The 23,480-nt window shown below is 36.9% G+C and overlaps 1 protein-coding gene across 2 annotated transcripts in view; it reads right to left on the bottom strand.

Moving 5' to 3' along the window:
* Positions 1-23,480, bottom strand: part of plxna1a (plexin A1a) — a 266,208-nt gene that overhangs the window by 138,440 nt on the left and 104,288 nt on the right. For both annotated transcript variants that reach the window (XM_039651985.2, XM_039651986.2), the window contains exons 4-8: positions 22,646-22,777; positions 4,547-4,647; positions 4,120-4,243; positions 2,824-2,977; positions 2,651-2,750 (exon numbers count right to left, since the gene is read on the bottom strand). In XM_039651985.2, coding sequence (XP_039507919.1) covers positions 2,651-2,750; positions 2,824-2,977; positions 4,120-4,243; positions 4,547-4,647; positions 22,646-22,777 — 611 coding nt within the window. The remainder of the gene's footprint in view (positions 1-2,650; positions 2,751-2,823; positions 2,978-4,119; positions 4,244-4,546; positions 4,648-22,645; positions 22,778-23,480) is intronic.

Below are 23,480 nucleotides of genomic sequence, written 5' to 3'. Positions count from 1 at the left end.
TGTTTTCTTGGCATACTTTAGGCCCCTTAGTGCCAATTGGGCATCGTTTAAATGCCACGGCCTACCTGAGCATTGTTTCTGACCATGTCCATCCCTTTATGGCCACCATGGACCCATCCTCTGATGGCTACTTCCATACTTAATGCACCATGTCACAAAGCTCGAATTATTTCAAATTGGTTTCTTGAACATGACAATGCGTATGGTGTTCCTATAACCCTTTAGGTGATTGTGTGTATATATATATATATATATATATATATATATATATATATATGTGTGTGTGTGTGTGTGTTTATATTTACAAAGGGAAAAAAATTAAAACCGTTAGTGTGTTAACCTCCACATTATATATTCGAAATATGCAAGTTTAATGCTAAGCAAACAATGATAATGAATGATGAGGCTCACATGACAGGAAATCAGAATTACCCTGAGGCTCTAACACACACACACACGCATGCAAAAAGAGAGAGGGCAGTCTATTCACCAGTGTGTATCTCCTGTGCCACATGCATGGGCTCTTTTCATATTAAAATGCACGAGCTACAGCTAACCTTTCAGCCTCGGGAGTGCTTTATCGCTTCAACAAAAGCCACCATCTATCCGTCTTTTTCTGATTTCCCCTCCTTATTCACTCTGTGCTCCTCTTGTTAAAAATGCATCGGGTCCCTCACATGCTCGATTAAGCCGTTCCCTCCCCCTGTCTCATGCTAAACTCTAATATTGTTACGCTGCGTGTAAATAGCTAGCAGGGTAATTTGCCGTGCCAAGCAGGAGCCCCACTGCCACACACACACATAATACACACATCCAGTAATCACTAGGGCAAAATAGTGTGCCTTAGTCACACTTAGATGTACACACACACACACACACACACGTGGAGCACCAGGTGAGCACTTCATCGCGTCCAGTTTTAGATGAAGTGGCTGTGTTGCTAATGGGTCGGTGCCATGCTAATGCAAAGCACGCTGAGCTAACGAAGGGCACACAGCCTGACTTAATGAACGAGAGCGAGAGAGGACGAGAGACACTGGAGCTCAAAACATCTGGAGTCGCTCCTGCCTGGAGCACAACCTGTTGTCTATCCGGAGAGGGATGGGAATGTGAGGAGGAGGAGGAGGAGGAAGAAGAGGAGGAGACAGTAAGAGCCATGGGACTGAGAGAGAGAGGCTGAAAATAGGGGCAAGAAAACAAAGCGATGCTAGTGCCATGGTTTTGGAAAGGCTCAATTAAGTGTTCTCAATCAAATTAATATGCAATTATTAATTGATTCAAAAGTATATTAAAGAAAGTTTTTTTCAAATCAATTTCCGACTTAAAAATAATAATTTCACTATTGTTTGTAAATGTCAAAGTGGCTTTAAAACTTAATAAAACAGCCTACCTAATTAGTGTTATTTTAGTATCATTTAGATAGGTTTTATTAATATTTTGAGTTTCATTTAATTTAGTTAGTTTTAATAATTATGATTTGTGGTTTCGTCATTTTTAGTATTTTTTTTAATGTCTAAATAGTTTTTAATTCAAATAGTTTTTATTTAAGTTTTAGTTTTAGCTATTTTAGTACATCAAGTTAAACTAAAAGAACATGAAAATAAAAGAAATAAAAGAAGGTTTTTTTTTTTTACATTTTATTTAGCTTCAGTTTTTTATTTTATTTCATGCAATGGAAGTATGGTTTTAGTTAACTATAATACTATGTGCAAAATAAAAGCTAGTGTTGCATAACCAACGTGCACAAAGGAGTCAAAAAAAAAATCATAGACCAGGAAATTCAGTAAGCCTCTTAAAAATATGATATAAAGGATCTTTCAATTACATGGCAGTTAGTTTGTGTTGTCAAATGTAACAATCCCCCCAAAAAAGTTATGATATTTATGATATTGTCTCAAGATGAAGACAAAGGGAAGACAGGATCCAATACGGAGTGATTTTTATATTACAACAAACACAGGAAAAGACAGAAAAGTTTAACAGTGAGTGTGTGAAACATCGACCGACAACCAAAGACTGAAAACGAGAGGAACTAAATACACAGAGATAATGAAATAAACAGGTTTGATGATTATATGAGTGTCCATGACAACCGATTACTGGCGGGAAAATCAAACGGAACACATGTGACTGATAAAAACAAATGGAAAGTCCATGAAAACAAACTAACTGAACATAACGGTGACAGATATTTAATTTGTCATACTAATACCTTTAAACATTTTAATGAGCTATTAAACAAAATAAGAATGTTGAATGAAAGCCAAAACAAATGCATTTCAGACTACAGTAGCTTATTTTTTTTTTCCTTTTCAACATTGCGGACATCTGAGAACAGAGAACTGTTGGATTTCAGCAAAGGAATAGGAGCAAGAGAGAGCGAGTGATGTAAGAACTGCGGGAATATAACTCATGAGCAGTAAAGCAGGACGGCTGAAGTCAGGATGCTCATGAGTCGTTAATGAAACGACATTAAAAGTCTGATCTCATCCCTGATATCAGCGAAAAACTGCAAACACCACACAAAAATAACATCCCTCTATCACTCAGAAGCAGTAAACACACACACACAAACACAAAACCCATAAAAATAAACTGGGAGAGTTAGCCGACAGGAGGCTGCCTTCTCTCTTTCCCGTGTGAGACTTACGACTGATGGACACTGCAGTTGTAGAAGACAAAATCCACGCTGGCAAACTTCTTCCCCGTCTCCTTGGATTTCAGATAGAGCTTCACCACCCTCTTGTCACCTGCCAGCAGAAAAACAGTGAGCTTCAGCGCTTTCTAACAAGCTTTTAAAAGAGTGTGCGTGCGTCACCTTACCCTGGTTGCGTGTGATGGGAGCGATCTCCCGCGCGGAGGGGGACAGGCAGTAGATGCGTCCCCCCATGATGTGTCCCTCCGTCTCAGTGTAGTCCTCAAACGAACAGTTGACGCCAGCAGCCAGACTGGGGACGTTCTGAGCCTGGAGAACCAGCTGTAGGAACGAACACAGATCAGGAGACAAGAACAGATTTTCAATTTTAACGTGCATTATTGGCATGACACACACTGAACATTTGTACAAAAGACACCTGGGCTTTCATTTCCAGTTACTATCAGGATATTTTTAGCCGTAATGCGTCTCCAGTGCAGTCAGACAGAGATCTGATCACAATTTACTGCGCAAAATTGCAAATCCATATTACATGAAAGCTTACATTGCTGAAACACTTCTATCATTTATTGATAGGTGATTCAAAATGTTACTTTGTGCATTTCGTATCTTTCATTTCTTATCTTGTTAATAGGGATTAGAAGAGAAGAAGTGGGGAGAAAGAGAAATTCGAGATTCCAAGTGTAATCCAGTCACTAAAATCATATTGATAAATAATTTTAAAATAAATTAAAATATTTTATATTTTTTTCTTTTATTTTCGGTTTAAAAGCTAAATCTAAATCAATAAAAAAATGTTTTTATATATTTTTTAAAAAGGTTGATTTATATAGAAGCTTGTTTCCGCCACAGAATAAAACATTTTAAAATATAATTGCGACATTTTATCTCACAATTGCAATTCTGAGTATTACGAGTATAAATCGTGCAATTTCTCAGAATAGCGAGATATAAAGTCAGAATTGTGATTTAAAGTCACAATTGTGATATAAAGTCAGAATTGCGAGATATAAACTAGAAATTACGAGAAAAAAAGTACATTTCTAAGGAAAAAATCCTTTTATCTCACAATGTGACTTAATAACATGCAATTGCAACTTTATATCACACAATTCTTACTTTATAACACAATTGTGACTATATTATGCAATTCTGAAAAAAAAAAAGATTTAAACTCGGAACAGTGAGAAAAAAAGTCAGAATTGTGAGATAAAAAAGTCGCAATTACTCTTTATTCTGTGGCGGAAACAAGCTTCCATAGATTTAATTAGGTGAGCAAAAACCAAGAGCAAAGTGTCAGCTGTCGTCTTTTATGTTGTAAAAGGCCAATAAAACAAACAAGGTAAGAAAAAAAAGCCTTATTAATATTACATATGTAGCTGAATGTGCATAACCTAAACCACCAATGGGTTTTCAATTCTGATCACAATAAAGAGATTTCATTCACAAACACACACACTTGCCTGAACTTCAGACATGGTGACTGAAATATTGCTGGGCTGGACCGTGAGTCGGACGCACTGCTCCAGTCTGGAGGCGAAGCGTTGGGGCTCATCAGCTCTCTCACAGCGGTCCTTACGTGAACATCTAAACACAGATATTACTCAGCAGGAGGGACAACGCCATTACTATCATTCTCTGAGAATAATCAATTAGGGGGATCAAGTGCAAACTTTATTAATAAGCTGGTTAGATGTGTTGTGTGAAGAGGAATGACACCCGCCATCTTGTGGCATCTATGTATTTATGATGTCATGCATAGTGTCAACAAAGCAATTAGCTTTATATTAAAACCAAACCGTCTACAGCATGTCCCCATTCATATAGCCATGTAAACGTGTGTGTATGTGTGTGCGAGCAGCTGTGGAGTCAGGAGGTGAAGATACTCACACACTGTGCAGGACACACCAGCCGCAGTGGGGATCACCAGACGCCAGACACTCGCTACAGCTGCTGTACTGCTCACAGCTCTCCACCGGCACACGGCTCACCTACAGAAACACGAGCCTCGAAATTAACTCTCAAAATAACACTTCTTTGTATTTCAACACGTATTTTTATTTCCAGTTGAAGTTAGAAAATAGTTCCATCTAACAAAAAAATCTCACTTTCCCCACACAGTATCAGTTAGCTGTGTAATGAGCCATTAGCTTAGCATTATGCTAACGCTACAGTCTGACTGGAATCAGCTCTAAGTGTCCTGTGAGAAATGTTCAAGTTAAGCTCATTTGACAGCATTCATTACATAATTTTATATACCACATAAATTCTTTGACAAATTTCATCCCCCATTTTAAAAACAGAAGGGAAAGAGGAATGTAAACCAATAGCATTAGCGTCTAGAGCAGTTAAAGTTGAGTTCTGGTCTGTATATTAGTGCACATTTATAGATGCAGTTTAGTTTTGGTTGTAGGAAACTACTTTTGTTTTTGGCAGACGCTTTTATCCAAAGTGGCTTACTTTGAATTCAAGGTAGGCTACATACATTTTATCATGTTCATGGAGGAACGGAACCCACAATTACGGCATTGCAAGACAGATGGAAATATCAAAATGATCAACCTGCTTGATGCTTTCAGAGTGCTTTGTGAAATCTGAGCACTGCGGCCCAAAACAGGTTGCCACATTCACCATCACTGTCAGCAGTTCAACAAACAAATACTCATTCACACAGGCGTCTTGCATATTACAAACGTCCAACATAGATAACAGCTTGCTGAAACTCGCTGAGAAATATTGGGAGCCACCTACACATGTCTACTTTCATATAGTTTCATTCAGCCATCATAATGTCTGACTGGCAATCGATCGGCTCTCAGGAGACTGGCTCCATTCCAAATCTAGACGGCTCCCTACCTAGACAGCATTTTTATTTATATAGGCATCATATGATGCTTGCAACAAGCTCAAATAAAGTTCAAAGTGGTGGAGAATATTTTAAACGCAAAATGCTGGGTTTTCATTGTGATTTTTGATATTGTAGGCCTAGTACAAAAGGACAGAAGGATTAAAAGGAGAAAAAAAGACAAAGAAAATGGCAAACGACAGAGTACTAATGCAACAGTTTGACATATTAAATACAAAATGTTGTGGTTCTGGCTTTTTGGTCCTGCCATAAAAGAATGAGAGATTGCAGTTCTTTGTGGTAGGGAGTGTTCGTCTGGAGCATTTCAATTAAGCCGATTTTCCAATCGGAGAGTTGAGTATTGTGTCCTACCTATGCTCTTTGTTTAAACGTCAGGGTTGGAGACTATTATACAGCAGCCATTCATACGAAAGAGAGAGAGAGCTCTCATCCCGCTCTATTTAAACGGCTGAAAGAGAAACCATTCATCTCTCCACAAGAGGAGGAGAAGCAAGGGGTGTATTAAATATAAATCTGTAAAATGAGGCACGCGGCATTTGGGTCACAATGGAAAATTATCTCAATCAGAGAGCGTAGCAACATTCGGTTGTGTTCGAACTCAGTGGGTCTGAGATTAGCCTGGACCCCCCATAAGTTGAATTATTGCCATGACATATGTTTGTTTTTTCAATAAAATAAAGTAAAAATAAAGAAATATATATATATGTGTGTGTATATATATATATATATATATATATATTTTTTTTTTTACTATACACCTATATATATACATAAAATATTAAATATTAAAATATATAAAAAAATAAAGATTAATATAATAAATCTAAAATAAAGTGTTTAATAAATGTAAAAATATTGAACTACTAAATAAAATAAAATACATAATAACAAAACATACATTACTAAATATAAAATAATTTAAAAAGAAGAAAATAAAACATTGATTGAATATAAAATAAATGTCACAGCATAGAAATCAGAATATAAAAATATATAAAATTGTATTGAGTGCCATGACAATGTTTGTTTTTCAATAAAATAAAATTAATAAAATAATAATAACAAAATGTATTTTTTAAATATTAAAATAAATATACAAACAAAATAATGATTAATATAATACATATAAAATAAAGTGTTTGATGAATATACAAATATTGAACTACTAAATAAAATAAAATAAAATACATAATATAGAACAAAACATTTGACTAAATATAAAATAATGTAAAAAGAAGAAAATAAAAAAATAAAAAAAATTTGATTGAATATAAAATGAATATCACAGTATAGAAATCAAAATATAAAAATTTATAAGAATAAAAAAAATGCCACTACTGAACGCTGACTGCAATTCCTCACGCCTCATTCCTGATCCCTGTCAGACTTCGAACGCTGTGCACATATAATTGAGGATGGTGTGTTTTCTTTATTCTGTGTGAGGTTTGGACGAACCCACCGCATGTAATTGCGCCATCTGTGCAATTTGGGCCAAAAATTGGTCATGCTCTAAAGGAGGCTGTGATGATCGATGGCTTATTTTTTCATCCCCAAAACACACACACACCTGAGAGAGAAAGTGCACATTTTCCATGAACACGCAGTACAAATGAATAGGTCAATCTTTTGCCCCTCCCCCCCTTAAAATGACACTAATTTAGAAAGAGCAAACTTTCTAGACTAGGAGGCCTTTTCTTTCTTTTAACGCCCCCCTTCTAAGCCCTCCCTGTTCATCTATCTTCAATTTGGCCTTGCACAAAAGAAGAAATGGCAGATGAAACCATAGATCATGGCCAGGAAGCCAGACACAGCCCAGAGGGAGAGGATGAATGGGGGAAAAAAGAAAGAGAATGAGAGAAGAGAGAGATTCCATGCGGCCAAACCCATTTGCAGGTTGTCTCTTGGTACACGGTGACAGTACTTGTTGCTCCAGATCCACATTAAGCCCAAGTTCTGCTAATACAGGTTCCATTTCTTAAAGTACATCTCCCACACCAAACATAAATTATGTATCGCCATGAAACCGATGAAAGCCCTGTGGGGTAAATGTCCATGGTTAATCTGAGTCAGGGTGAGAAAGTCCCAACACTGTTTCGATGAAAAACAGCATCCTGGGATGCAACATCTGTGGTCATATAACTGACGGGACACACTAGCTTAGAAATTATGGCAAATCAGTAAAACCAAAACTTTCAAAATATTCACACCTGTGACTATAAATCAACTGAAAACTTAGTAGTATGTCAAATTACTGCTGCTTAGCAGCTGTAAACAATCTACAGTTCGACTGATAGAAATACTTAATATTTAAAGGGATTCTCCACCATTTTTTCATATTAAACTATGTTATTCCCTTAACTAAGACGAGTTGATACATACCTCTGTCGTCTCAGTGCATGCGCTAAATCGCTCTGGCGCGAGAGACACTTTGATAGCACTTAAAGGGATAGTTCACTTTGAAATTAATTTTTGGTATGTTTTAGTTTACCTCAAGGGCATCCAAGATGTAGGTGTCTGTGTTTCCGCAGTATTTTCTGCACATGCTCTATAGAGAAATCGAGACATGGGTGTTCAAATCTGTCCATTTCTCTCTCTCTCTGACGATTTCCTATTCTCCTTTCACTCTCTTCATCAATAGAGTGGCAAAAGACCCACAAAATAATTGTTTTATTACATCAGACATACTTTCCAAAGCACTAACTTGACAGTATAATCAACAGTTTGTCTAATTAGCACAGTATGCTGACATTCAGACTCCGCCCCCTCTGGAGGAACCACATCATATTTGTCAACGACTTAAACAGATATAATCCACAGCTCCTACTTTAAGATCAATTTTGATTACATGCTTAAATTACTCTATATTTAGTTTTAAATGGTAGCTATATAAAGCAGCCTCCCTGTTAACATGATAAACAAGAAATAAAACATAATTAATGTGCAGTATTTGTGTCACTTCATTTTCCAATCTCTTTATTTTACCGCCTATAAATGTCTGTCAAATGCTAATGCAAACTCGAAATTCCATCCATGTCTCTCACAGGGCAAATATGCGAGAAGAAACGGCCTTCACGGTGCAGTGTGTTATTGAACGCAGGCGCTCACTGCTACACGTCGGTCGAGTCTCCAGCTACGAGCTCAATAAACCTCCTGCTTTATCAATACCAGCACACATTCAAGGATTTGTGTGTGTGTGTGCAATGTGCATGGTTTATGGATATCACCATGGCAACATCTGGCATCTGGAATGGCTCACTTGGTCACTATGTCACGTCTGGACGATCTCCTCAGTAAAATCACGGTGAGAAGGGAAAAAAGAACAAATTAAGGGTTGCAAAATGACGGAATGAGTAAAAAAAGAGCATAGCAGAGAGGAAAAGCTAGCAAAAGAATGAAAATTATGTCATAAATAGCTTCATCCAGCTGTGAGGTGAACTGTGATTTGGGTTTAATTGCTGTAAGTGTCTTTCCGTGTGGTTGTGTTTACACTACCAGTCAAAATCTGGACACACTTCAAATTCAAAGTGCCCAACACTTCTCACAGCATATGTATTATAATAATAAGTGTATGTTTGTGTATACTGTAAAACAGCACCGGTCAAGCGTTTGGACACATTACTACTTTTAATGTTTTTAAAAGAATTCTTCATTTATTTGATCAGTAATATTGTAAAATATTATTACAATTTCAAATAACGGATTTCTATTTGAATATACTTTAAAATGTCATTTATGAAAAGCTGAATTTTCAGCATCATTACTCTAGTCTTCGGTGTCACATGATCATTCAGAAATCATTTATATGCTAATTTATTATCAATGTTTGTTTTGTTTTTTGGGGAACCTGTGATATTTTTTTTCAGGATTCATTGATAAATAAAACGTTAAAAAGAACAGCATTTTTCAAAAAATAAATCTTTTCTAACAATATTGTCTATAATATCACTTTTTAGCAGTTTAATAAATCCTTGCTGAATAAAAGTATTAATTTCATAAAGAAAAAAAATGACAGACCCCAAATGTTTGAACGGTAGTGTATATCGTTACAAAAGATAAATGCTGTTCTTTTTTTAAAAACTTTTTTATTCATCATTCATTAAAAAAAAAAATTATATATATAAAAAAATATTTTATTATAAAAAATAATATATAAAAAAAAATATTAAGCAATGCAACTGTTTCCAACATTGATAATAAATCAGCATACTAGAATGATTTCTGAAGGATCATGTGACACTGAAAACTGGAGTAAAGATGCTGAAAATTCATCACAGAAATAAAATATATTTTAAAGTATATTAAAATAGAAAACTACTTTAAATTGTAATATTTCACAATATTACTGTTTTTTCCCCTCTATTTTTGACTTGATTAGCATAAGAGACCAACAAATTACAAAAAGTAATGTGTCCAAACCTTGGAAATGTTATAAGATTTAAAACAAAGTGTGTCTAAACTTGTGACTGATATCATACTGTAACTGTACTTCTACTTGAACACACACACACATAGTGTGAACTGAAGACCTGGCAGTTTCTCCTTCCATCTTGTCACGTTGCCTATATTAAGACGTCCGCCACACAAATCAGATTACAGCCAGCTGATACTTCCTCTCGGCCGTCTGATAGAGGAGCACAGAAGAACACTGACCTTCAGAGAGAGAGTCGTGTCGAGTTTCCTCACTGTAGTGTGTTACACAGAAGCCACGAGGTGCAGCAATGTGAGGAAACAATACAAGCACTGTCGTTCTGATCAAAAGCTTCTATCAGAGGGAGTGATACGCATGTACAAATATACACATGCTTTCAAGCCCCATTATGCTCCCACAGCGGACACACACTGGGCATTATACTTGGTGATGGAGCCAAATGCCGATGTTGAAAGTCGGTCAGTCTCACAGAAACATCCAGGTCATATTTCACCCCAAAATAAAGACCGACATCAATAAATGAATATTTGAAATACAATTGTAGTTAAAAAATATATATATAGTCCATTTACATGGCAATTGTGCACATTTAAGCATAAAATGAAAGGTAGTTTATTACTACAACTGTTGTCAAAAATATTGATATGTGGATATGTATCGAGAGCTCTTAAAGTGACAGCAGTCTAATAAACCTGCAGTTGTCTGTCATGTAATCAAAGAGCAAAAAAACTAAATCACTCGCTGCTCTTAACTGAGCAACTTTTGTAACTTTACTAGTAAGCACTAATCTTAATATTTACAATAAAATAACACTGGATAGTCTTCACATTTGATTACTTTAATTTCTTATTACTGACTGTTTACTTGCTTTTTTTTTGGTGTAATTTTAGTTCAACAATTCAAATAAAGCCTTCCTGTTCTGTGTGTAAGCTATTACAACCAAATTACCCAAATGATATATTAAAAATATGAGATATCAAATTATCTGTCTGGAGATGTGTGTGCCAGTTTGTGGTGTCGAAAATGTTATTGAATATTGATATTTTCCAAGGCATCGCATCGGAGTTGGACATTTCCTTTATTGAGACAACATTATCTATAATAATACAATCCTGTTTATATGTTTATATGTGTGTATATACGTATTAGGGGCAGTGTTGGGAGTAACGCATTACAAAAGTAATACATTACTGTAACATATTACTTTTTGCTGTAACGCAGTAGTGTAAGGCATTACTAATCAATTTTCAGTAATATTTTACTCGTTACATTTCAGTGAGGCTTGTATTACAGTTGTATTACAGTGTATTGTCTGCTTTTACTTCTTAAAGGCAACAGACTATGTGAAAGTTTTAAAGCAGTCTTTTAGTGCCAGTTCAGAGCGGTCGCGTCTGTAACATTGTTTTTTCCTCATAAATGCAAACACGAAAACTAAAATAAAATGAATATTTTAAGTTCTATGGAGACTGGAGAGCCAACCCTTCCTCATCCGATTTGCGCAGTGTAATTAACAGAATTACAAAAAATATATTTTGTCACCTATTTTTTTGTCACGCATGAATGTGTCTTTTCCCTAATATTAAAAATAAAACATAGACTGATATTTTTCTAATGTCTGGAGTCCTTTAAGGAAGTAGCCTATATACGTTTCAATACATGTATTTTCTGAAAATTTTTATTTCAAGTTTTGACTGCAAATGTCATGTCCATAATGCTGGACTTACCCAATTTTCAATAATTTATCCTCAACTAGTTTTGTGGTTAACTTCAAATGTTAACTTCAAATAATACTAATAGCCTAATTTAAAGATAAGGCAGCATTGGATATGGACGGTAAGGAGAATAACGCTGGAGTTGGAAGAGGTGTGTCGCGATTCTGTAGGTTCGTGGATCTGAGTCGTGTGGCGAATTACGATTTCGGTTTCATATTGCATATCGTTACAGCCCAAAAGTTAAGTTCTACTTAGTTATTTTGGTGAAAGTAACTCAAAAGTAATACATGAGTAATGTAACGCATTACAATTCTGAGACAGTAATATTGTAAGGTAATGAATTACTTTTAAATAACAGTAACAAGTAATACCTAATGTATTACAGTTTGGAAGTAACTTGCACAACACTGATTAGGGGTGGCACGGTACATGAAAAAACACCCGAACCGTTCGGTTCGCTTGTCTCGGTTCGGAGCGCGTGTGCGTCTCACGGTTCGACGCATGCGCAATGTAACCTTGTGCCCGTATGTGACGTGTGTTTTCTTTTCGCGCGACATAAACTTGTTCGACTTGGACCGGCGCTGCACAGAGCGATCGGTGAATAACATCAATCTAGCGCGAGTCGGCTCCGTATGCATTCATCACTTTCGCGGTATTTGATGTCATTACCGATCGCTCTGTGCAGCGCCGGTTCAAGTTAATAAACAAGCCAGTAAAAGTGGAGTATGGAGCGCTGCAGGTCACGGCACGCGGAGAAATGGCAAGTGGGAGAGATGAGGGAGTTGGAGGACGCGCCAGCGTCGTATAAGTCTATGGTATAAGTCCGGTGTGTGGGAACATTTTGGATTTCATGTTATGATATTTTAATTTAACTACAGTGGCACTTTATGTGTAGATAAGAGCTTCAGTCATACGTTTCCAAATACTGCACTTTAATTTTAAGTGGAAAAAAGTACCCTCACATTTTGGGAATAGAAGCATTGTTGATACTGTTTTTGTGTTGAGGTTGAATTTCAATTTCACTTTATGTTTATGGCCTTTGCTATTGCTATAGCTTAATTATCTATAGGCAATGAGGTTTCATGTATATTGACATTTAAAAGACAGTGTTTTAAGAGTTCCTCTCTTTTTCTTTTAAAAGATAGAATTTTGGTAAGAGCTACAAAAGTTAGCAGTTGATACATGAAAGTTAATTTCTTTGTGTAAATAAGATTTATGTGATAAAAATGCACAAGTTCTTGTAGAGATAGTGATACACATTCTCCTTTTTTTGCCAAATAAACAAAAAGCATGTCAATTTCTTCTCTCTTGCTGTATCTAAATCTCACCTAGCTTTCCTCTGAGATAGTCCCAAAATGTGCTTAAAGTCAAAGAGTCAAATTCAGTTTGTGCATGATTGCATGAATATAATATATATTTTTTTAATACTGTATCCTAAAGTGTGGATAATTAAGCTATATATCACATGCTGAAGTACATTTCTGGAGTGTTAAAGATTAAAAGAAAAAATAACAAGAACCGTACAGAACCGAAAACCGTGACCCTAAAACCGTGATACAAACCGAACCGTGGGTTTTGTGAACCGTGCCACCCCTAATACGTATATATATATATATATATATATATATATATATATATATATATATATATATATATATATATAATATTCTGTGATTATAGTAAATATTCTTCCTCATTACTTGCATTACAATGGTGAGATTTTTGAGGTTGAATGCGCTTCAAAATCTATTGTCAAAATGCAAATAAAAAAACAAACCAAATCATTTTCTTGAAGTCCAAAAATAATTTCATATTTCTTTCTTTTCAATTTGATGTGATATATGAGGTGGCCACGTTCTTGACAGGTTTCATGAGTCACCCAAAAAGCATAAACAATATCTCCCCAAACTACATGAGCAATATACCAAACTGACAAATCCATTGATGGGCTTTTTCTTTCTTTTTTTCCAGAAATTCCTCCAAGCCTCAGATAAACATTGTAAAGTTTATCGTCCGAACGGCAGCGAGCGCTGTTTAAATCAAGCTAGCGCTAATCGAAGTTTCTTCTCGCTTATTATGGGACAGCTTTATGTCTTCCCGCGGACCCCAGAGCGGAGGAAAGGGATGCGGGGCTATCAGCAACTTTTAATTAAGTGGGTGTGAATATGGGAAATGGAAAATTGTTCTGTCAACCCCACGAAATGGAGTTTTTGATGTTTGAGGCACAACATGCGCCTCCGCCTGTCGTTTCTATTATCCAATGAAGAGATACAAATGGAGAAAGAGGAAAAAAAATGTAAGGAGCAAAGGGGGAGGTGGACGTGAACAACATACGGCCCATCTTCCTCCAGATCAGCGAGAAAATGGGGAAAGAAACGGCAATATCAGTGAACATTGGTCTCTTCTGTAATGCGGTGTGATATCTCAGTAAGCCTGAGGTACGGAAGTCAACATATTAAAATGTGGGGCGGATCTGAACACCGGATTACGGTGTGATTGCGTTTACGGAAAATTTCTGTTCGCTAAATTCAAAGGGGAACAATAACATCTCTGGCTTTCACGAAAGAACACCGCTCGTCTTGCGTCCGACTCCTCAAACATAATAAAACCTGGAGGAAGAAATCCGTGACTCAGGCTGGAGAAGCGACGGAGGCTTGTTAGCCGCTGCTGTTTACAAGAGAGATGGCGAGATGCCTCGGATTACGATAAACAGGGAGAGAAGTGAATGTGGGGAGAGAAAAATTAATGAAAGATGGCTTCAAGGAAGCCGGAGTGATCCAATCACAATCTATCTCCCACGACCGCTGTCAGTTCTCAAAGAGGCGGCAATATCTCAGCGAGACGGAGCGAGGGATAGAGAGAGAGAGAGAGGACCCGCTATTTGAAAGAAAATGACCCCTGGGGCATCTCTCCCATTGACTCCTTCCTCCATAGGAGGAGGGCCACTTAAAAGAGAGGGGAGAAAGAAAAGAAAAAAGATAGATGAAGGAAAGAAGACAGAACAAATTGCTTCAAACCAATTAATTTCCACTTCTCTCTTTTGCTCGGTCCTCTGGGTCTTGGTGTGCAGCGACTACAGACTGAGAGAGAGAGCGGCCTGAGTGTGAAACTCATTCACCTCATCTCGTACGTCTAACCAACTCCTGCAGGTGGACACAATAAACCAGCAACACATTTGTGGCTAAACTTTACAGATGCAGTAAAGATAATAAATGCAAATGACAACCGTGACAAAATATAGTAAGAAACAACGCAGGATAAGGCTTGATTTGATCCATTAGGCTTTGATTGTGAAAAGTGGACCATGAAATTGTTTATTTAGGATTAAAGTAAACAATAACTCCGCACACGAGAAGATGCTCCTACAAAAATTTAATGGTTGCTCACCGCGTGTACATGTAACGTTTCGGGCCACAAGCCCTTCATCAGACATAAACAAGTGGGGAGACACACCTCCATATATACAGCCATGCGTGGTCACATGATCACATACATCCAATCAAGTGAATGGACAATTACCTCACAGAAAAAAAAAACTGATAAAAACATGCAAAAGGCATATACCAACATTAAAGGGTTAGTTCACCCAAAAATGAAAATTCTGTCACTATTTACTCACCCTCATGTTGTTCCAACCCCGTAAGACCTTCGGTTATCTTCGAAACACAAATTAAGATATTAAGATCACTCCTGTATACTAGTCCATAGGCTTCTTGAGGGAATGACAATTGATGGCCTCGAAAAGTCATTAAAGACATCGTTAAAATTGTCTAAGTGACTACAGGGGCTCAATCTTAAGTTTATCAAACGACGAGAACACTTTTGTGCGCAAAAAACAACAAAAATAACGACTTTATTTCAACTATTCGTTTATTTCTCTCTCTGCCTCGATCACACACATGACCAGCGTCAGCCAATAGTGAGCCTTCATGTGACGTAGCTCTACGCAATCACACTACGTTAACTGACTACAGGCCCATGGAGAAGGAAGTAAATATTTGAAATAAAGTAGTTATTTTTGTTTGTTTTGGCGCACAAAAAGTATTTTCGTCGTTTGATAAACTTAAGATTGAGCCACTGTAGTCACTTGGACTATTTTAATGATGTCTTTGATGACTTTTAGATGCCAGCAAGTGTCATTCCCTCAAGAAGCCTATGGACTAGTATGCAGGAGCGATCTTAATATCTTAAATATCTTAATTTGTGTCCCGAAGATGAACGAAGGTCTTACGGGGTTGGAACAACATGAGGGTGAGTAAATACTGACAGAATTTTAATTTTTGGGTGAACTAACCCTTTAATAATACACAACATGTATAATACAAAACATTCTGTTAGAAATATATCATATAGCTAAAAAGAGGGGGCCTGCAGTGAAAAGTGTCTCTACCACTGTACACTTATGATAGCTGAGCAAACTGCTCAGCTATCGTACAGTGGTAGATATATATATATATATATATATATATATATATATATATATATATATATATATATACAGTGCCCTCCACAATTATTGGCACCCCTGTTTAAGATGTGGTCGAGGACTTTTAAAAATTCTCCCTTTTTTTTAAACAACATAGAATCCAAATGCAAAAAAAGAGAAAAATCCAACCTTTTATTTAAGTGCATTACTTTGGTGGTAAATTTTTTTTTAAAAATTTAAAAAAATAAAAACTTCAAATCATGTGTCCCACAATTATTGGCACCCCTGATGTTAATACTTTGTACAACCCCCTTTTGCCAACAAGACAGCACTTAATCTCCTCCTATAACATTTCACAAGATTGAAGAACACAGAGAGAGGGATCTTTGACCATTCTTCTTTGCAAAATCTTTCTAGATCATCCAGTATCCTGGGCCCTCTCTTGTGCACTCTCCTCTTTAGCTCACCCCACAGGTTTTCGATTGGATTGAGGTCTGGGGACTGAGATGGCCATGGGAGGACCTTGAGTTTGTGACTGAACCATTTTTGTGTAGATTTTGCCACACGTTTTGGATCATTATCCTGCTGAAAGACCCAATGACGACCCATCTTCAGCTTTCTGGCAGAGGCCATCAGGTTTTTATTTAAAATGTCCTGGTAGTTCAAAGCGTTCATAATGCCATGCACCCTAACAAGGTTCCCAGGGCCTTTGGAAGAGAAACAGGCCCACAGCATCACAGATCCTCCACCATACTTCACGGTGGGCATGAGGTACTTTTCGGCATACACATCTTTTGTTTTACACCAGATCCACTTAGAGTGTTTGTTGCCAAAAAGCTCAATCTTAGTCTCATCCGACCAAAGCACACGATCCCAGATGAAGTCCCAGTGCCGCTTGGCAAACTCCAGACGTTTACGTTTGTCAGTGTTAGAGAGAAAAGGCTTTTTCCTAGCATGCCTCCCAAACATCTTGTTGGCATGTAGAGAGCGTCTGATGGTTGTTTTCGGAGATTTTGTGACCCCAAGATGCCACTATTTGATGCAATTCTGTGACAGTGAGCTTAGGACTTTTTTTTTACTTTTCTTAGCATCCTCCTCACAGTGCGTTGTGGCAAGATAAACTTGGGACCTCTTTCAGCCTTGTTTGTCACTGTTCCTGTTGTTTTAAACTTCTTAATGATTCCTCTAACTTTAGATATGGGCAATATAAGGTGAGTGGCTATTTTCTTGTAGCCATTGCCTGACTTATAAAGGTCATCACACATCTGCCTTACTTGAATGGTGTGTTCTCTTGTCTTTGCCATGTTGACAAATGGGTAAGAGAATTAGGCCTCTGTGTCATGTCATATTTATACCCCAGGGAAATAGGAAGTCATGAATTACTAATTAAAAGTTCCTAGATATCCTGACCAACATTAGCAACTACAGAAAATATATATATATTTTTTTTAAATCAATTACATTTTTTAGCGGAATTGTTAGGGGTGCCAATAATTGTGGGACACAGGATTTGAAGTTTTTATTTTTCTAAATTTTTACATTTTTTTTTACCACCAAAGTAATGTACTTAAATAAAAGGTTGGATTTTTCTCTTTTTTTGCATTTGGGTTCTATGTTGTTTAAAAAAAAGGGAGAATTTTTAAAAGTCCTCAACCACATCTTAAACAGGGGTGCCAATAATTGTGGAGGGCACTGTATATATAAACCCTAAGAAACGCAAGTAACATACCGAATTAAACATTATATTTTGAAGTACAAAGAATAAAATATTATCTTAGTAATAGTAAAATATTAGTATATATAGTAGAATAGTATAATATAATAACAGTATAATAAAGTAACTATAATATAATAGTAAATCAAAGCTTGTCTGTATGCTTTCCTTCCATAGCAGTGATCTGACCCTAAGGGTTTTACATTTTCACCCGCACGCTGACCACAGCAACCCCGCTCTCATCTCAAATGGCTCTCACCCGCCAGAGAGGCAGTTCATCACCCCGTGTGGCCACTGCTAGTGTTATGTGCACAACTTCCTGTAAGAGAAGCACTTCCTCCCCCTCGTTTGTATAATAGTTCAAATATTCGTTCTCCATAAAACCTTCTTTCACAACAAGGCCATTTACAGCTGCACTTAAATCAATATCAGTCCGAGCGCAGAGCGAATGCACACAGCTCCATTTAAAGAACGTTAGCCTAACGCTCCTCGCGCTAAGTTAATGTGTTGAAGGGTTATCAAGCCCGCCCTCTCAACATGCAATCTACACACCGTCCGTATCAGAGGCACTCATGCAGAAACCATCTACACCAATTACAGAACCTTTTCCATCTGAAGACGTGGATACATTAAAAACAATTATCGCCAAGCGCTGATGGATCGCAGTGTTGGAGCAGCTAACGTGTTTTTATACGTCTAGGCTGTAGGTGTGTGCGTGTTGGGAACCATTACGGTAATCACATTCAAAATCATCTAACATCGTCAGTCAAGTTCTAGTCTAAATCTCTCTATTGCAACTGTACGAAATAGTAAAAGACTCCGGATCTTAAACCTAAGGGTCTCGATGAGGTTAAAGGTCAGCAGTTGGGCTTGGTTTGTAAATTACAGAGCAGATTTTACAGATTTTCTCCCTGTCTGTTATTTCTGGTCTACATTTGAATGTCTAGCAAGAGGAGGCATCCCAAAAATGAGTTATTGGGAAATGAATATTAACACTTTCTATGAAGCCTGTGTATATATTACATTGTAAATGTATTCTTAATGCATCCATGATGCCCTTCGAATCAGTTCTTGTGAATAATTAAAAGCAGTTATTATACATTATAACACTTACCTATTCATGGAGCCATCTAGAGCATAATGTACGATCGACAATCACGTTTTATAATGCATTAGACCCTTTAAAGGTGTAGCCATGAATAGGTAAGTATTTTAAACTGTCGCTTCAATTATTTGTGACAAAATATGACTACAATATGCATTTATAAAGAGCACAGTGACCTATTTACCCCACAAATAAACAAGAAAATGTCTATTTTAAGACCAATATATTGATCTGTTTAAATTATTTTGACATGACATCACTTTCAATGCAGGCTACATACTGTAATGCATTGGGACTTTAATTGTATTTTTATTATTATTCTCATTAATGTAACACATCCAGTCCGGATTGGATTTATTATATAAACTGAAATCAGCATAAAGGAAGGACAAACAAATACTACCATTAAGTATAACTATTTAAGTAATAAAACAATTATAGTGATATTTTAATAATTTATGTAATAAACTAGTAGTATGTTTTTCTTTTTTTTTATTCTCAAAATAGTAGTAATAACAACTTTTTTTGCAATTTCATAATAAAAATACAGTATTTATGGCACTACAGTCCTGCAAATATATTTTTTTATTGTTTTTTTTTTCATTGCATTGCAGTAATGATTGACAATGGGATTTATGCACAGCTCCACTACTTTCTGAACTTCAGCCAGCTCCTTTGTTTCCTGTCCGCCGTTATTGGACAAACAGATTAATCCAAGTGTGCCTGACCTCAGTAGTCACAACAACAATAAATCAGTTTGTCCAATAATGGCGGACAGGAAACAAAGGAACTGGCTGAAGTTCAGGAAGTAGTGCAGCTGTGCATAAAGCCAATGAAAATAATAATTTAAAAAAATGATTTAGTCATTTTGCCAAAATCTCATGTTATTACTGTTATGGCTATGACTTGACGACAAATAGACTGACAAATGTGAAGACACTCCTCAAAAACGAAACATCTTTATATAGTAAAGTGTTAAATAGTATAGTGTTTGTTGGTTAAAAAAATGAAGTACTTATTCAAACAACCAGTTCATTATTTACCATTGAATTGCAAACAAGCACAGATAGCTTCAAATTGCTTCATAATGCATTCAAATATCTTTCTTCGCACAACACAGGTTTCACACAAAGTGTAGTGAGGGTGCTTCCGGCTCTCTCTCATCTAGTGTACCATGAATACCTGTGGGTTGTTGGTGCAGAGAGAACAACTTAGCAAGAGCCATCTTCATCCCATCAACATGAATTTCCATGCCATCTGTTTCCATTCTAAAAGCTCTCTTACATTTTTCTCCGCATGAACATGTGAATAACATGTTACATTATTTAAATGCTTGCAATGATTCTTTCACATGGATTTCCTTTTAATCTGTGACATTAAATGGTAGAATAAATGCTTTCATGCCTGGATTTGATCAGCTGATGCTGTGCTCTAATCAGAGGCGGTGTGGGCCAGCCGAGTGTGAATGGGGTTACGGTGATGAAGGAAATGCCCTTAAATGAGAGGAAGACAGGAAGCACTCCAATCAGCCCTTAGTGAGGAGAACATGAAAGCACAAAGAAAGAGGCGAGAGGAAAACAAAGGAAGGAGCGAGACGGAAGGAGAAAAAGAGGAGAGAGAGAATTCTCCAGCCTTCGGTCTGAGTGAAAATGGGGGAACGGTGGGGGTGACGGAGGGTTTGGACGCTTTCTTTTCCATCAAAAAAGATCAGAGAAGCCCTTCCTCAATTTTCTCTGATAAGTGGTGAATTACCAGAGGCGCCGCCGCGTGTGTGTGTGTGTGTGTGTGGAAAAGTGGGAAGGGGGCCGACACAGTGTCGAATATCACGTGCAGACAATCAGGAGACGTTCCGGGTCTCTCTTTTTCACACATGCTCACACACATACACAGTCTAACGAATTCACCATGTGAGTCTGTGCAGAATAAAAAAAAACAGCACATTGAATAATACACATTCTGAACAGTTTTTGTTTTTAAATAGCATCTTTAAATACAGCGAATTAAAATTGAAGTCGAACTCCGCTATTGTATACACTTATCAATCAAAGTTTGGACACCTTTTATCTGAAAAAAACATATTACCATTCTGGTAAAGTCGGGATGAAATCAAAATTGACCCCATTTACTTTGTTAGCGCACATTTCTATTCTTGTGGTGAAAAAAAAAAGCATCGGTGCAAATTAATTCACACACACACACACACACAAAAAAAATTATATTTGTTATCTAATCAAAATCTGAAAATGTTCTTGCCCTCAGGAATGGCCATCCTTCCCTGATGACGTCAGTTTGACGGCTTGGTTAGACAGTGATCTGAATGGAACGACTCCTTTTCTAGATCCATATCCAGATTCTCATTCAATATTCCGTTTCACTCGTCACAATACTGAGGTAAAGTCTGTCGCAACGTCCGGACTTTAAATGCTTGGAAAATAGTTAGAAGATAAATAAATTGTGCCTACATATACATTTCTTTACAAAAAAAAAATATTAAAATACATTTCTTAATTATTATTATGACTTTTATTCTGATAATGAGAATTTGCTTAATTCAATAAAATGTCTCAAAATAATCATAATTATAAAAAAATAATAATAATAACAAAGGTTGTAAAAATAGGCTACACGTTCGGTTAAAATTCGTGTTAGACAAAATACACACTAACGCTAATTTTAGAGTAAAAAAGCCTATATTGTGTCAAAATAAACTAGTTTTACAACCATTAGTTTGTAAAATCTATAAAAACTAACTTTATTTAAAAATTTAAAAATGTAAAATTAAAAAAAAGATAGGTTGGACCTGATGACAATTTCCAGGATCTCAAAAAGTACAGAACGCTGCTAGCAACTCAAAAGACAACTCAGAGGGTTTGATTCCCAAGAAATGCAGACACTGATCACTGTAGAAAATATTGTTGGTTTAACTTAAAAAATTAAGTAACCTGGCTGCCTTAAAATTTTAAGTTCATTCAAAAGGAAAAATTAAGTTAATACAATGAAGGAGATTGATTTAATCATCAGAAACTCAAAATATTGTGTTAGCTGAACTATATAAATTATTTAAGTTGATTTGACAAAATAAAAAATGTTGTCATTACAAATCATGAAAATATTTTTTTACAGTGATATAATGTAAGCCTTAAAATGCACCATCCAGTGAGTCATTTTGGATAAAAGCGTCAGTCAAATGCATAAATGTAAAAAACCAAGGTAAACAATGGCTACACTGAACTTAAAGGGTTAGTTCACCCAAAAATGAAAATTCTGTCAGTATTTACTCACCCTCATGTTGTTCCAAACCTCTATGTGTCCAAATGTTTTAATCAAACAGATCTCATTCCCCATTGACTTCCATAGTAGGAAATACATACTATAGTAGTCAATGGGGAATGAGATCTGTTTGATTAAAACATTCTTCCAAATATCTTCCTTTGTGTTCAGCAGAACAAATAAACACATAGAGGTTTGGAACAACATGAGGGTGAGTAAATACTGACAGAATTTTCATTTTTGGGTGAACTAACTCTTTAAGAATCTAAATTCTGTGTTATATCAACCAAGTGTTTGGAAAACGTGTCTTCATTTTCATTCTCTGTGTGTTTTCCTTTTCTATTTGGCCTCTTTGGGGACTAATGTGTGTGACCAAACCACACAGCTTGTCCGTTGGGCTCCCCAGAACATTCTAGTCAAATAAAACTCGTGGACCATCACAAACAGCACGCTCCCTGAAGTCTTACCTCTTTCTCTGTGAGCGTGTAGATGTATTGATGGTCAGGGCTGAACAGCATGTCCCTCAAAATTGGTTTCCCTTCGCTGACCACTACGTTCTCATACAGCAGTGCAGGCTGGGTAATGGAGTTCACCAAGATCTGAAAGAAACAAAGAAGATATACGTTGAATATCAAAGATCAAATATACTTTGGCTTTGTGCAGTGTTCTGATATGCGGTTCACTTTGTGCAGCATCCAGGCTTTTAGAAGGTAGAAGAAAATGGATTTATAATGAAAATTGAATGAAAGTTGTTGGTTTGGTGTCTCTCTAAGCTGCATAATATATCCATTAACTCCTCTGCCTTCACAACAATGCCGTAAAAGGGAGTAACAGTGGCCTTGGCCGATGATAAACAAATGCATCTTGGTCAATAGCAATAAACGCAGCATCTCTTTCTGTTTGGCCCACCATGTCATCAGCCAGAACTATACCTTCCTTTAAGTCACCATCCCTGGCCTTATTGATGCAGGGTCAGGGGAGCGTGACCTCAGCATCCCGTGGTGTTTCAGGGCCTAATGATGTGCTCGGCTCCGGTGCCGTGTCCCGCTGATTAATGACCGTCCCCTTCCCCGAGCGCCATGGGAGCGCATTACCTGGGCCCTCCGACACCACCCCATTGCTAATGAAGAGAGCGCCTGCAGCACCGGAGTACACTAGAGCACCGTCCGACCCACTTACAAAAACACAAAAGCTGGTAAAGCAGTTCGCGTTTCCTCAGAAATGACCACAGCACACAGCGAGTGTTCAGCCGCCCACACCTGGGAGTCAGTGTGGCCTATCTGGGTCAAACCCTGCAGCTGC

This window comes from Pimephales promelas, chromosome 20 (assembly GCF_988280905.1).
Source record: "Pimephales promelas chromosome 20, fPimPro1.hap1.1, whole genome shotgun sequence".
Classification (NCBI taxonomy): Eukaryota; Metazoa; Chordata; class Actinopteri; order Cypriniformes; family Leuciscidae; genus Pimephales; species Pimephales promelas.
This window is presented reverse-complemented; position numbering and strand designations above follow the sequence as displayed.